Below are 16,837 nucleotides of genomic sequence, written 5' to 3' on the forward strand. Positions count from 1 at the left end.
CCTGGAGTGGTGCCTTCCCCTCCCCCCCTCACACTTTTCCTTCTAGTGGTGGCCTCCCTCCTGCACTTCACTTGTAACCAAAACCAGCTGGTATTCAACCGCTACTGTTCTGTTGGGGCCAATAAAACCCTTGGTGCCATTACGGCCAGCCGGTCAAACTGAACAAGCTGGATTGGCTGAAGGGAACTGACCAATCCAAATCTGTGCGCAAGTTTAATCTCAACTCTCTTTTAAAGAAATACATACAAGGGAACAAGTTCGGAAAAGGTATGCTAGGATGAGAGTTAAAATTGGTGGTGATGTAATTTCAGAATTCTTTAATATAACACAATTTCAGGAATTTCCTGATGCCTACAAATAGACAAATGCAATGGAACATCATTAAATTTAGTTTATTGATAGTTAATGGAGAGATATTGCATAAAAATAATTTCTTTTCATAAATAATGCAAATTTCAGCTATAAAAATAAAACGATTTCTGGAAGATTTTATACAACTCATTAAAATATAAATACATTTAAAAAAATCACTTATAATATTAGAGACTGGATGGTGAAAAAAGTTCAACATTCCTTCAAGAAAGCCCTTTGCTCAGAGGTCAAGATGAAAACCCAGCAGATGGAAATCCTTTTCCAACGGATAGCTGTTTTCATCCAGTACAAAATGGCTTCTGATTGTCAAAAGATAGGTTGCTTTTGTGTCTGTAAGAAGTGCATGGCATAAATCAGCTACAATCATGCCATAGGTGGTATCTAAGGAAGGCTCTGCAAAAGACAAAGACAGGCACAGCTATCAATAAAGCTCTTTTATCTAAAAAGATGTGGATTATTTTAAGTACCGCAATGCGATTTACAAAGATGTTTACAAGTCTCTAACTTAAAAAAATAAAGCAAACATTTCAAAAGGACAATGCACTGCTGAGATCCAGAACACAATGGAGATTGAAACCCCAAAGACCATAATGGAGAGGGAATCTTTTCCCTCCGGTGTTGGGGAGCAACCCTTCACACTGGTCCTATCTCTTCCTCATTACAACTGTAGAAAAGAAACTTTCACATTATATACTAAAGTTCTACTGACTGGATAAAGTGTTTTATGGTGTTTTGAGAATAGAATGTAAAGCTTCATTGGAAAATGGGTTGTTGTAGGTTTTTCCGGGCTATATGGCCATGTTCTGGAGGCAATTTTTCTCCTGACGTTTTGCCTGCATCTATGGCAAGCATCCTCAGAGGTAATGAGGTCCTACAACCTACAACAACCCATGGATTCCGGCCATGAAAGCCTTCGACAATTCATTGGAAAAGCTCTTGAATAAGGTAAAGGTAAAGGATTTCCCCTGACATTAAGTCCGGTCGTGTCTGACTCTGGGGTGTGGTGCTCATTTCCATTTCTAAGCTGAAGAGTCGCAGTTGTCCGTAGACACCTCCAAGGTCATGTGGCTGGCATGACTGCATGGAGCGCCGTTACATTCCTGCAGGAGTGGTACCTATTTTTTTTTTTGTAGTTTCAGGAGTGACTTTGGAAACTGCAAGTCGCTTCTGGTGTGAGAGAATTGGCTGTCTGCAAGGATGTTGCCCAGGGGATGCCCGGATGATTTTGATGTTTTCATCATCCTTGTGGGAGGCCTCTCTCATGTCCCCGCATGAGGAGCTGGAACTGATGGAGGGAGCTCATCCGCCTCTCCCCGGATTCGAACCTGCGACCTGTTGGTCTTCAGTCCTGTCGGCACATGGGTTTAACCCTCTGCGCCACTAGGGGCTCCATGTGGTACCTATTGATCTACTCACATTTGAATGTTTTCGAACTGCTAGGTTGGCAGAAGGTGGGGCTGACAGCAGAACCTCACGCTGCCCCCCAGATTCAAACCTGTGACCTTTCGGTCAACAAGCTCAGCAGCTCAGCGCCTTAACCTACTGCGCCACCAGGGGCTCCTCTTGAATAAACATCTAACAAAACAGGGATGAATAAATGGAAATCTGCATATCACCAGTTTTTCTTTATCATGTGAAAAGCAAGTTAAGAAATTGCACGTTGCTACAGGTGTGAGAGAATTGGCCATCTGCAGAGACGTTGCCCAGGGGACGCCTGGATGTGTTATCATCTTGTGGGAGGCTTCTCTCATGTCCCCACATGAGAAGCTGTAGCTGACAGACAGGAGCTCACCCCGTCTCGCAGATATGACCCGCCGACCTTCAGGTCAGCAATTCAGCTGGCACAAAGGTTTAACCCAGGGGTCTTCAAACTAAGGCCCGAGGGCTGAATACGGCCCTCCAAGACCTGGCCCTCGCTCAGGGTCAACCTAAGTCTGAAACGACTTGAAAGCACAACAACAATCCTATCTCATCAGCCGAAAGCAGGCCCACACTTCCCATTGAAATACGAATAAGTTTATATTTGCTAAAATTGTTCATTTTAATTATTGTATTTTAAGTGTTTTTTTGCACCACAAATAAAATATGTGCAGTGTGCATAGGAATTCATTCATATTTTTTTCTAATTATAAACCGGCCCTCCAACAGTTTGAGGGACTGTGACCTGGCTTAACCCATTGTGCCTTGGCGGCTGCTATATCTCCACTTGGGCAATTTATTTAAATTTATTTAAAGCATTTATATTCTGCCCTTCTCACCCCAAAGGGGACTCAGGGCGGAGCACAACATAAAAAACAGCAACTTTAAATGCCGAAACATACTAGACTATACACATATTAAAACATTAAAATCACTTATCTTGATGTTAAAATGCCAAACATTTTATTAGTCACTAAATATGATTTGCTTCTTTGATTCAGTTACACAATGACCGGGTAATTCACAATGCTTTACCTATAGTTTTGCTTTGCCACTCAGCTGGAATGTTGAGGAATATTTTCTCAATCAGTTCTGATATCACATGAACACAGATTTCATATCCTCCCTCTTCTATGGTCATTTGTGCTGGTCTAAAAAAGTAAACAAGGACAGTCATGCATGCATTTTTGATAATATACTTTGTCATCTGATGCTAATAGATAGGATAATTAATGTTACTAACTTCGGTCACACACTGTTATTCTGCTGGCATCTCTTTTTAAACATATTGCCTTGATTAAATGATAAGACCCAAACAAGCAATCAAAATGTATTGTCGAAGGCTTTCATGGCCGGAATCACTGGGTTGTTGTAGGTTTTTTCGGGCTTTATGGCCATGGTCTAGAGGCATTCTCTCCTGACGTTTCGCCTGCATCTATGGCAAGCATCCTCAGAAGTAGTGAGGTCTGTTGGAACTAGGAAAAAGGGTTTATATATCTGTGGAATGACCAGGGTGAGACAAAGGACTCTTGTCTGCTGGAGCTAGGTGTGAATGTTTCAACTGATCAACTTGATTAGCATATAATGGCCTGACAGGTTGAAACATTCACACCTAGCTCCAGCAGAGAAGAGTCCTTTGTCTAACCCTGGTCATTCCACAGATATATAAACCCTTTTTCCTAGTTCCAACAGACCTCACTACCTCTGAGGATGCTTGCCATAGATGCAGGTGAAATGTCAGGAGAGAATGCCTCTAGACCATGGCCATATACCCTTACAACAACCCAATCAAAATGTACTTTTGAACAATGGAGTAAAGCTTATTATTTCCCAGTTTTTGCTCCACTTCCTTCTCTCTCCAACCCGATATATGTTACAAAATACAGTAGGAAGTAAAATATTGCCATACTATTGCAATATTAGCTCAGATATTTATATACAAACAAAAGGCTATACCAGGGTTAAAGATTTTTTTTTTCACAACCCAGAGACTGAAAATCATGGATATTGCTGTATGGTGACTTCTCAGAACTATTCTAGGCCTGGGATGGTTTGAAAATCCAAAGCAAATAGATGCCACTCCTGGTTTTGGAAAGAAACTTCTCCCATTATCACAAGGCAGAAGAAACAGAAAATACGCTGCTTGCTTGCTATTTAATCCATCTATATAAATAAAAATGTAATGTTCATTTGTGGGATTAACAGAACTCAAAAACCACTGGGGAATTGACACCAAATTTGGACACAATACACATATCAGACCAATGTATGTCCTTCACTCAAAAAACCCACTCAAAAAAACAATGATAACAAAAAGCAGAAAGGACTTCTAAATTGCATTTCCACAAAGGAGAAACCGCAGACCCATGGCCACGCCCCCTCCTCCTTGCAGGGAAACAGCCGGCGGGTAAAGCATTAGGAGCCTGGCGCACATGCATGGCCACAAACACACACACACAAGCGAGAGTGGGCACCATGGGAGTGGAGGTGGAGGCTTGCCGCATGGAGCCCCTTCTCTTTCCCTGCTATGTCAGGAGGGCGGTCTCCTCCTCCTCTCCCTGCTGGAAGAGGAAGGGCCAGATGAGTGGCAGCGGCACCAGTGGAGCCCCCAGGCAAGGAAGGCGGGGAGGAGAAGGAGACGAGGAAGGTCGACGATGCTTGAGTGAAGGACCTCCTGTCCCTCACTCCCTTCCCTTCTTTCCTCCCTTTCCTTTTCTTCCTTCTTTCTCCTTACTGTCCCTCCTTCCTTCTTCCTTTCCTTTCTTTCCTTCTTTTTCCTTCCTTTCCTCCTTCTCTCCCTTTGTTCATTTCCTTCCCTCCCTCCTGTCTTCATCCCCCTCCTACCTTCCTTCCTTCTCCTTCTCCTTCTCCTCCCCTTCCTCTTTCTATGCAAGATATAAATACAATAGTAAATGGAAGGGACAGTCATGAAGTAATGAGAGAAGGAGGGAAAGAGGAAAGGAAGGAGGGAAAGAAGGAAGGAAGGAAGGAAGGAAAGAAAGGTAGAGGAACAAGGAAGGAGAGAAGGAAATAAAAAAGTAAAAGGAAAAAGAGAGGGAAGGAAGGAAGGAAGGATATTTATTTATTGTGTCATCAGCAACAATACCATTGTATTACATTTCTAACAGAACAAAACAAACAAACAGATAAAAAACCCCACAAATTTTGCAAACTTGGTAGTTGATTAAATGTCCTTTGACCAGTATCTGGCCACTTGGAGTGCCTCTGGTGTTGTCGCAAGGAGGTTCTCCATTGTGCATGTAGCAGGGCTCAGGTTGCATTGCAGCAGGTGGTCTGTGGTTTGCTCTTCTCCACACTCGCATGTCGTGGATTCAACTTTGTAGCCCCATTTCTTAAGATTGGCTCTGCATCTCATGGTGCCAGAGCGCAGTCTGTTCAGCACCTTCCAAGTCGCCCAGTCTTCTGTGTGCCCAGGAAGGAGTCTCTCATCTGGTATCACCCTCGGATTGAGGTGCTGGGTTTGAGCCTGCCACTTTTGGACTCTCGCTTGCTGAGGTGTTCCAGCGAGTGTCTCTGTAGATCTAAGAAAACTATTTCTTGATTTCAGTCATGATGTAACCAAAGAGCAAAGAAAGGGAGGAAAGAAACAGGTAGAGATGGAAGAAAGAATAGAAATAGGGAAAGAAAAAGAGGAAAGGAAGGAAAGCGGGAAGGAAGGAGAGAAAGAGGGAAAGAAGGTTGTCCACAGCAACGCGTGGCGGGTACAGCTAGTATATAAATAAAAATGTAATGTTCGTTTCTGGGATTAACATAACTCAAAAACTACTGGGCGAATTGACAACAAATTTGGACACAATATACCTATCAGGCCCATGCGTAACCATCACTCAAAAATTGATTTTGTCATTTGTAGTTGCTGGGATTTTTAGTTGACCTACAATCAAAGAGCATTCTGAACTCCACCAATGATGGAATTTAGTTGACCTACAATCAAAGAGCATTCTGAACTCCACCAATGATGGAATTTAACCAGTCTTGGCACACAGAATTCCCCCAACCAAGAGAAAATATTCGAAGGGTTTGGTGGGCATTGACCTTGAGTTTTGGAGTTGTAGTTCACCTATATCCAGAGAGCACTGTGGACTCAAACAATGATGGATCTGGACCAAACTTGGCACAAATACTCAATATGCCCAAATGTAAACACTGGTGGAGTTTGGGGAAAATAGACCTTGACATTTGGGAGTTGTAGTTGCTGGGATTTATAGTTCATCTACAATCTAAGAGCATTCTGAATCCCATCAACGATAGAATTGAACCAAACTTTCCACACAGAACTCCCATGACCAACAGAACATACTGTGTTTTCTGATGGTCTTTGGCGACCCCTCTAGCACCCCTTTATGATCTTTGCAGGGGTCCCGACTCCCAGGTTGAGAAATGCTGCCTTAAGGCCATCCAGTCCAATTCCCTTCACCAGGGCAAGAAAACATAACCAAAACTCTCCTGACAAAGAGCCATCCAGCCATAGGTATAGATATATATATATGATTCACACACAGAGAGATATAGTACTAGCAGTCCCCTGCCACGTGTTGCTGTGGCCCAGTCTGGTGATCTGGAAAATAAAGTAATGAGAAAGTGTTGGTTTCTAGTATATGTAATGTCTTTATGCTTGTGGGTAAACAGTATTTCTTGCTGTTTCTTTGTCAGTGTTGATATCTGGTTTGCCTACTCTGGAACATGCAACATATCATTGTCCTTCTTTAGGGGCCCCTTTCAAAGCTTTGATACTGCATCTGTCATATACATATGTGTGTGTGAATGGTTGGATGGCCCTTTGTCGGGAGGGCTTTGATTATGTTTTTTTGCCTTGGTGAAGGGAGTTGGACTGGATGGCCTTAAGGCAGCATTTCTCAACCTGGGAAGTCAAGACCCGGGGGAGGGGGGTCACCAGGGGGGTATCAGAAGGGTCACCAAAGACCACCAGAAAACACAGTATTTTAGGTTGGTCATGGGGGTTCTGTGTGGGAAGTTTGTCCCAATTCAATCATTGGTGGGGTTCGGAATGCTCTTTGATTGTAGGTGAACTATACATCCTAGTAACTACAACTCCCAAATGTCAAGGTCTATTTCCCCCAAACTCCATTTGTGTTTATATTTGGGCATATTGAGTATTCCTGCCAAGTTTGGTCCAGATCCATCATTGTTTGAGTCCACAGTGCTCTCTAGATGTAGATGAACTATAACTCCAAAACTGAAGGTCAATGTCCACCAACCCCTTCCAATATTTTCTGTTGGTCCTGGGAGTTCTGTGTGACAAGTTTGGTTCAATTCCATCGTTGGTGGAGTCCAGAATGCTCTCTAATTATAAGTGAACTATAAATCCCAGCAACTACAACTCCCAAATGACAAAATCATAATTTTTTGAGTGATGGTCACTCCTTGTGTTGTGATACGTTTTGTTGCCAAATTTGGTATGATTTCGTTCATTGGTTCTTTTGTTTTTCAGGAACTCATTACGCACAGAGCATTTATATATATATAGATAGATAGATAGATAGATAGATAGATAGATAGATAGATTATAGATTTGAAAGGGACCCCTAAAGAAGGACAATTCTATGCTGCATGTTCCAGAGTAGGCAAACCAGACAATCTCTCCATCGACACTGACAAAGAAACAACAAGAAATCCTGTTTATCCACAAGCATAAAGAAATTGTATATATTAGAAACCAACACTTTCTCATTACTTTATTTTCCAGATCACCAGACTGGGCCACAGCAAAGCAAGGCAGGGGACGGCTAGTATTCAGATATATTCAAGAATACAATTCTGTAGTCAATCTTATACTACACCTTACAAATGGTAGTTCTGAAAACCATGCAATTTGAGATCAGGGCATGCTCGGTACACTTTCACACAGATGAATGTATTTATTTACTGTAGTTATATAGCTATTTATTCAAATACAGCAGATGGTGGGCATGTGTACGTACATAGACTCAAGAATCGACTCCACCCAACATTCCATTTGTTGTTCAAATCCTCGAGTATCATGAAAGCGGGACGCAGAAGCTAGCATTATGTATTATCTAAATGTAGGCAACACGAGGAGCTAACATATGGCCCAGGGCTAAGCCGTAGCACAGAAAAGAGATTCCGTGGACAGGCTGAAATTAAGCTCTGAAAAATAAGTAAAGCAATAAAAACGAGAGTTTATAGAAAATGCCTGTGTGAACAGCTGGAACAACAAGCCTATCTTATGATCCAAAGTAAATTCAAGGGGGAAAAAATCAATATATGCTCAAGCATATCTAACCTTTAGCACTCCTCAAGTCAAGGACATCTCTCAGCTTTGAAGTCAAAACACTTGACTAATTGTGGCGCCTCACCACCCCGCTCTCTGATGCCAGCAATTAAATGTGTGCAGAGTCCTCTCCGCAGCCGAGCAGGCATTTCAGTCCCTCACTAATACTTTTAATCAGCTGCAAATAAATGGGACTTTCAAAGAGAAAGATATTTGACAAGATCCTAAATCATTAAAATACAATTATAAAATTGCAGCCTTCTCGCTTCCTTCCTTCCTCTGACAAACCGATGGAGACCTCTGTGCTGCAGTATGGAGAGCATTTTGGTGGGGGCACTGCTGGGTTACTCCCCTCACACATCCCCCCTCTTCAATTTTAAGTCTCCACTGGCAATTTGTGTGTATATGAGAGAGAGAGAAAAAAGAGAAATGTCTAGGCAAGGGGTTCTCAAACTGTGCTTCGCAGAGCCCCTGGGGCTCTGTGGGTGATAGCGAGGGGCTCTGTGGCACTATACAGGGTTAGTCAAAATGAATAGGCCAATAAGAAAATTAATTGTACCCGAATTGGCCTATTCATTTTGACTAACCCAGTATAATAATAATAATTAATAATATTTAATAATATTAATCCTGGTCTAGGCAATCATAGTTGCTCAGATACGCCTTGAGTTGGACTCCAATTTCATCACAGTGCCAGGAGAGGTGATTGAGGCACCTGCTTGTCCAATTTTGTGGGATTCTTTTAGGCTTGTTCTTCTTGAGACCGTGGAGGAGGTCCTTGGTGCTGTGAGGGCGACCACGTCGGCTTTAGACCCTTGCCCGTCTTGGCTAATTAAATCGGCCAGGGATGGGTTGATTGACTGGTTTTATTGATCATTAATGCATCATTGGAGCAGGGATTTTTTCCATCTCGACTAAAACAGGCTGTGGTCCGACCACTCCTTAAAAAGGTCTCCCTTGACTCCACGGTGCTGAACAATTACAGACCAATCTCCAACCTCCCTTTTCTGGGCAAGGTGCTGGAGCGGGTGGTCCCTCCCAGCTCCAGGACTTTCTAGATGACATCAATTACCAGGACCAGTCACAGTCTGGCTTCAGGCCTGGCCACGGCACCGAGACGGCTTTGGTCGCCTTGGTGGATGACCTCCGCAGGGAGCTGGACAGGGGAAGTGTGACTCTGTTGGTTCTCTTGGACATCTCAGTGGCTTTTGATACCATCGATCATGGTATCCTTCTGGGACGACTTTCTGGGATGGGTCTCGGGGGCACGGTTCTGTCGTGGCTTCAGTCCTTCCCGGAGGGTCGATCCCAGATGGTGACGCTGGGGGACGCCTGCTTGGACCCCTGGCCTTTGACCTGTGGGGTCCCGCAAGGCTCTATTTTGTCATTGCACCTACTCTAAAATCTTTACATTTCACCTGACATGTCCAGCACTTTTAATTTTATTCATTGCATTTGGCCCGGCCCTTTGTTTTTAAATGTGTCATGGTGTTTACTGTTTATTGCTTTAATGTTTATTGGTTTGCTTTTTTGAGTTTTTATTGTTGTATTTGTTATGCTGTTGTTTTATTGAGGGCCTTGGCCTTTGTAAGCCGCACCGAGTCCTTCGGGAGATGTTAGTGGGGTACAAATAGAGTTAATAATGTTAATAATAATAATAATAATAATAATAATAATAAAGAAGGGCTGTAGAAAGTCCATGCTGCATAAACCCCCAAGGCTGCTACTATGGTGCCCAGTGTCTCCCTGACCTCACAGTATTTTGTTTGAAAATAATTCAATTCATTTAGAGGAGCAATGGGGTTGCAGGGAGGGGAGTAGCTCCTCCAAAGTAGGTCTTGGAGGAGCTACTCCCCAAGTAGCTCCTCCTTCTTGGAGGAGCTACTTCTACCCAGGACTGGGTGTCCAACCTCAGTAACCTCCTTTTATACCTGGGATGTTGTCGTCTTCCACCAAGTGCGCAGCTTTGGGAGGGATGCACATGGAGTGGTGATGGAGGAAGGGGACACCCGACTAGCCAGCCAGATCAGCTGAATCAACCCTGGCAGTCAATGGGGTGACAGATGTTGCAGCCAGATCGCCTTCACATGGTTATCTTCTAACTTCTTGCAGTTATAAGAAGCTGAGTTAGAGACTACAGATGTGCTTACTTTGAGGCATAGCTTTGTCTGCTGGTGGTATGTGCTCTTCAATGTGCTCATCTACAATCAATTCAGCTCCTGGCCAAAAGTTTCCTACCTTGCTTCAAACACAAATAGACACATGCACACACACTTTTGTCTTTGTAAAACAGGGATAGGAATCATGATGGCTCTCCAGATGTTATTGGACTGCAACTCACAGCACTCCTTGTTCATTGGCTATATTTCCCAGCGTTGCTGGATGTCTCATTCCAAAAACATCCTGAGAGGCGGAAAACATTTGATTCCCGCTTGTGTTCTAAGCGATCAATCTGCCCATTATTTCGTGTATTTGCTACTGACTGTTTTCAATAAAGAGCAGAAAGACAAGAAGCAATTAAAGGGACCAGGAAAAGGAAATGTAGTTTTAATGTAATTTTTTGCATGCAGTTTCCTAAATGAGACAAATAAGCACTCTTTGAAATGCAGACAAAATCTAGTATTTGTCTTTTAACCATTCTACGCAAATAAAAAGGTTTGGTGCTTTATTAGGTGGTAAATAAGGTTAACTCTTTAAAAACAGGTGTTAAGAGACATGTTAGTGGTTATAAATGGAAAACTGACACAGGAATAAACACAAAGAAATACATAAAAATACATAGGTCCTCGGGTGTTTTGGCCTACAACTTCCAGAAATCCCAGCCAGTTTACCAGCTGTTAGGATTTCTGGGAGTTGAAGGTCAAAACATTTGGGACCCACAGGTTGAGAACCACTGCATTAGAGGCTCATTGGTGAGCTTCTCTGTAAACAAAGCAAGGCTCAGAATAAAAATAACGCCTCAAATTGGTAAGATCAAATTATTGCTGTTAATATTTATATCCCTCTTTTTCTCCCTCAAGAGAGACTCAAAGCATCTAACACAAAAAAATCATACAATATGTAAATTAAAACCTAAAACATAAATACTAAAGCAGGGGTCCTCAAACTTTGTAAACAGAGGGCCAGGTCACAGTCCCTCAAACTGCTGGAGGGCCGGATTATAATTTGAAAAAAAACATGAATGAATTCCTATGCACACTGCACATATCTTATTTGTAGTGCAAAAATACTTTAAAACAATACAATAATTAAAATGAAGAAACTTTTTAACAAATATAAACTTATTAGTATTTCAATGGGAAGTGTGGGCCTGCTTTTGGCTGATGAGATAGGATTGTTGTTGTTGCTGTGTGCTTTCAAGTAGTTTCAGACTTAGGTTGACCCTGAGCGAGGGCCGGGTAAATGACCTTGGAGGGCCGTATTCGGCCCACGGGCCTTAGTTTTGGGACCCCTGTACTAAAGGATCAAACCGACTACAGAAAGGACGGGATCATTTTTCAATGTTATTAAAGAAGAAAAAGATGGATCGAGGGCAGGAGCAATTTTACATTAGAAATATTGAGAAACAACACTCAGGTAGAGAGTTAACCTAGCTTGGAGGATATTTGGCATACATGTTCAAAGTAGTGACATCTCCTACCCAAGAAACGGGAAGCCAACGGAGAAGAGGGGAAGGGGAAGCAATTGTACTACTGTATTATATTTTATCGTGGACAAACCTTGCTTTTGAACTGTGGTGTTGGAGGAAAGTTCTGAGAGTGCCTTGGACTGCGAGAAGATCCAACCAGTCCATCCTCCAGGAAACAAAGCCCGGCTGCTCATTGGAGGGAAGGATACTAGAGACAAAGTTGAAGTACTTTGGCCACATCATGAGGAGACAGCAAAGCCTAGAGGAGACAATTATGCTGGGGAAAGTGGAAGGTAAAAGGAAGAGGGGCCGACTAAGGGCAAGATGGATGGATGGCATCCTTGAAGTGACTGGACGGACCTTGAAGGAGTTGGGGGTGGTGACGGCTGACAGGGAGCTTTGGCGTGGGCTGGTCCATGAGGTCACGAAGAGTCAGAGACGACTGAACGAATGAACAACAACAAAACCTTGTAATGCCTGCAAAACAATTGTGTATGTGTGTGTGTATGTGTTGGGGGGGGGGGTATTAAAGCAAGGAAATGGAGAAAATATAATCTATATAAATAAAAATGTAATGTTCATTTGTGGTATTAACAAAACTCAAAAACCACTGGACAAATTGACACCAAATTTGGACACAACACACCTATCAGGCCAACAAGTGACCATCACTCATAAAAACACTGAAAAACACAGCGGAAGAGACTTAAAAAGGAAAAAAATAAAACCAAAAAGACACCACAGCGCATGCGCAAAACGACTCTCTTGGCAAACAGAACACACAATAGCATATCCACACTACAGTTCCCAGCATCCCCTTTAGGAGAGGAGGATGATCCAAATGCACTGCTTCCAAGCTGTAAGCTTTCTTCTCCTTGGATTTCACTGTCCATACGTATTTCCCATTTCTTATTCCTGAACTTATTGCTGGGGGAGCAATCCTCCAGATAGATAGATTACATACAGATAGGTAGGTAGGTATATTGATCAATCAGGAGGGCTGCTGGGAGTTGCAGAGTAAGAATAGGTAGAGAAGAAAGAACAGGGAGAAAGAGGAAGGGAAAGAAAATGGGAAGGAAGGGAAGAGGAAGAGAGGGAAGGAAGGAAGGAAGGAAGGGGAGAAAGAAAGAAGGAGAGAAAGAGGGAGGGCAGGTTGGCCATGGCAACGTGTGGTGGGTACAGCTAGTTAAATATAAGAGTATTAAAATACATAGTTAGAACTAATAAAATCATCCAAAAACCTATTAAACTACATAAAAAATAGCACTATAATCTTGATTGTAAAAACTTTCTTCTTTAAAAGCCTGCCTGAGAGATATCTTTGCTACTGCAATGTTTTTCTCCACTTTGGAAGCATTGCCTCTGAGAGCCAGTTTTCAAAATGACAGTTGCAGCTTACCAGGAGACACATCATTGCTTATCTTTCCTTATTTTCGCCTTGTTATTTATCCTTACTAACATCCTTGACTTTAAGTTTGTCAGAGAAGGGCAAGCATGACCGATCGGTTAGGCAGGATAGAAAGAACTGTCAGAGAAGGGGCTCAATGGTTCAACTGAAAAAGAATCTTGGATCTTGCCATTCCAGTTGAAACATGGAGGGTTAAAGTCAATTGTAGTGGATTGCTCCTCTTGGACATCCTGAGAATAAAAAGGTTTTATTTAGTATGCCACTGTAAAGACAGCAGGGAGAGGCCCATTCTGGCTTTCCTAAGCGGAAAGGGGGTCCAGAGTCGAGGGGCAACCACCAAGAAAAAAGGCCCACTCTCTTGTTCCCACCAACTGAGCTTGTGATGGAGATGAGACTTTAAACCGCATTGAGTCACCTATTATAGGTTGAGAAACGCGGTATAGAAATAAAGCAAATAATAAATAAATAAATAAATAAAAAGGGCTTCTCATGAAGATCTCAGGGCCTGGGCAAGTTTATACAAAGGGATGCGGTCAGCCAAATAGCCTGGAGCTAAGCTGTATTATTATTGTTGTTGTTGTCATTATTATTATTATTATTATTATTATTATTCCCTTTTTTCTCTCTCTACAAGAGACTCAAAGTGGCTATAAAGGTCATAACCAGCACTCTGAATTGTGTCTGGAAACAGACTGGCAGCCAGTGGAGCTGTTGCAATGGGAAGGGGAGGGGGGTTGTCTGCTCCCTGTAGCCAGTCCCAACTCTTTGGATCAGCCAGTCAAACACAAATTATCTACTATAATCTGAAATGGTAGTCTGTTTGCTGCACTACAAAAAAAAATCACATTGTTTGCATTACAAAACATTGTGGGATCAATCAGATGAGCAGAATAAAGTTTAGGATCCAATCTCCCAGTTATTTTAGAGAACCTGCTTTTTTTTTTTTGTTGTGTCAGGAGCGACTCGAGAAACTGCAAGTCGCTTCTGTTGTGAGAGAATTGGCCGTCTGCAAGGACGTTGCCCAGAGGACGCCCGGATGATTTGATGTTTTTATCATCCTTGTGGGAGGCTTCTCTCATGTCCCCGTATGAGGAGCTGGAGCTGATAGAGGGAGCTCATCCGCCTCTCCCCGGATTCGAACCTGCGACCTGTCGGTCTTCAGTCCTGCCGGCACAGGGGTTTAACCCACTGCGCCACTGGGGGCTAGAGATCCTGCTGAGATACATTTTGTGGTTGTTATAGCCAGACACATCTCAAACGTACATTTTTGTGGTGGCTATAACCACTGGCACACCACTTAAGACTGGTGTGCCAAATGTATTCACTCCTGGCCATTGTGATATGTGTTTATTATGCTACAGGAATGCAGATGTTTGATCACAAACACCAAAACTCTGTGATAGTGATGAAACCTACTGTTAAGAGTAAAGTTTTGAAACTGGCCCAGTCAAACATAGTCTAACAGCAAACAAAACAAAAACAAAAAAAAAACCAAAAAAAAAACCTTGGGAGACCACCAGGGAAAGCCCATACACACAGACAACATTCAAACATCTGAATTAAAAACATAATTGCACTCATCTGAAAAACACAACCCCTGCTGCCACCTAGTGTTTGCTAACACAATTTTCCCACATTAGAATTGGTGAAAATAATTCAATATTGTGTTTAGTAGGGTGTTGTCCGGTATCGAATTTTCAAGATTCTTTTCAGCCCTAGAAAGTTGTGTGTGATGTTTATGCAGAACTATATGTATGAGGGAGAAACCACAAAGAAATATATCTTTGTGTGTGTATGTGTTTTAAACAGTCCTAGACTGCAACAATGGCATCCAAGGATTCAATAAAACCTCTAAGGGCAATGTAATCATAAAACTATTTTTTTTAAAAAGAAAATTGGACCAGTAAACAAAATCATTTCAGTCAGAACGGGCCTTTTGAATTCTTTATCAAAAATAATCTAAACACAACTAGATTGTTATCCAGGCAGGCTTTTAAAGAAGAAAGTTTTTACAATCATGATGTAGCTTACTATAAAATAATATATTAGAGAAATGTAATAAGGCACGATTGGTGGGACGAGAGGGCCTTTTCGGTGGTGGCCCCTCGACTCTGGAACTCACTCCCTAAGGACATCAGGCAGGCCCCAACTCTGGCAGTCTTTAGGAGGAGTTTGAAGACGTGGTTGTTCCAGTGTGCCTTCCCAGAATAATGTTCCCATAGCACTTTGTCCTCCAAAGCACTTTACATTTTAGGTCTGCTTGTATGTTTTCCACAAACGCCACTTTCGCCTTTTCACCCATGCCCTGGCATTACTTCCAATTTTAACTTTACATTTGACCTACCCACAGTTTTAATTGTGTGTTGTCTTATTGTTAATTGTTGCATTTTTATTGTCCATGTTTTTATTTTGCTTGTATTGTTGTTATTATTGCTTGTATTGCTTGTATTGTTGTATTTGGGCTCGGCCTCATGTAAGCCGCACCGGGTCCCTTGGGGAGATGGTAGTGGGGTACAAATAAAGTACAGGGTTAGTCAAAATGAATAGGCAAATAAGAAAATTAATTGTAGCCGAATGTATGTTTACTGTAACCAAACCACAGCTACGTAGCGACAGATAAACTATCAAAGTTTTTTTTGAGCAACACACATGTACGTTAATGCCGCTAGGCGTCGCTAGGAGTTGCTGTTTTCAAAATGGCGGAATCAGGCAAAGAGAAGGCGTTTTGTGTGATGACATTTGCTAAAACAATGTCAGTAATTACAGTCCAGCGAGAATTTCGAGCCAAGTATGGCAAGGAACCACCTCATCGACATTCCATTGCGAGGTGGGTAAAGCAATTTGAGGAGACGGGCTGCTTATGCAAGGGTAAAACCACAGGACGACCGCGTGTCTCCGAAGACACAGTGGAATCCATTCGTGCATCCTTTCAACAAAGTGAAATGATGTGGAATGAACTGGACTATCGCTTGGACGTCTGCCGTGTCACACGGGGCGCCCATATCGAACATCTCTGAAGGTGAGACAAAACTTTGATAATTTATCTGTCGATACGTAGCTGTAGTTTGGTTACAATAAACATACATTCGTCTAAAATTAATTTTCTTATTGGCCTATTCATTTTGACTAACCCTGTATTATTATTATTATTATTAGAAATTACAGAATTTCCATCCATAACATAAAATGCAGAGAGAGAAATCTGCCACTGAATTTATTTATAATTCAAAATCTAGAAAAAAATAGATGCATTTTATAATGGATATACTTTGTAACGAGTAAAGTCCACATAACTACATTGTCAGTGTTTTAAATACTACAGTACACATATTATAACATCAGTTAACGCTCCTCTTGGCCAGTTTATCACATATCTTTTCTGATTTCTAGCCAGCATCACACTACATTCCAATAGCACCCCCGACTAGTCATATGGCTATCTACTTACCTTTTCAGGTAACATCTTTCCTTCAACCATTGTGAAATCTGGACTTGTCATGTCTTCACAATACTCAAAAGTTTTGAATTTCTATTCCTATTCACACACATGGCTTGCTCATTCCTGGCTATAAAGGTATGTTCTTAGGTACTCTTACATCTACTCTAGGCATCTGATGAAGGAGATGCAAGTCTACAAAAGGTTATGTACCAACTTCCTTCTCTCAGTCTCTATGGTTCTACAAGATTCCTTTGCACATTTAAAAAATATATTTTTATTTGGATGGAAAAAGACACC

At 42.0% G+C, this 16,837-nt stretch overlaps 1 protein-coding gene across 5 annotated transcripts in view; it reads right to left on the reverse strand.

Moving 5' to 3' along the window:
* Nucleotides 1-377: 377 nt before the first annotated feature.
* The window catches only part of SHLD2 (shieldin complex subunit 2), a 60,212-nt gene continuing 43,752 nt past the window's right edge, over nucleotides 378-16,837 (reverse strand). For 3 of the 5 annotated variants that reach the window (XM_067465634.1, XM_067465633.1, XM_067465635.1), the window contains exons 8-9: nucleotides 2,827-2,942; nucleotides 378-765 (exon numbers count right to left, since the gene is read on the reverse strand). In XM_067465634.1, the coding sequence (XP_067321735.1) occupies nucleotides 593-765; nucleotides 2,827-2,942 (289 nt within the window). In that variant the 3' untranslated portion in view covers nucleotides 378-592. Of the gene's footprint in view, nucleotides 766-2,826; nucleotides 2,943-16,837 lie in introns of those variants that run through there. The other 2 variants (XM_067465636.1, XM_067465637.1) reach the window with 2 other exon arrangements.

The sequence above is a fragment of the Anolis sagrei genome, chromosome 3 (genome assembly GCF_037176765.1).
Source record: "Anolis sagrei isolate rAnoSag1 chromosome 3, rAnoSag1.mat, whole genome shotgun sequence".
In the NCBI taxonomy this organism is placed as follows: Eukaryota; Metazoa; Chordata; class Lepidosauria; order Squamata; family Dactyloidae; genus Anolis; species Anolis sagrei.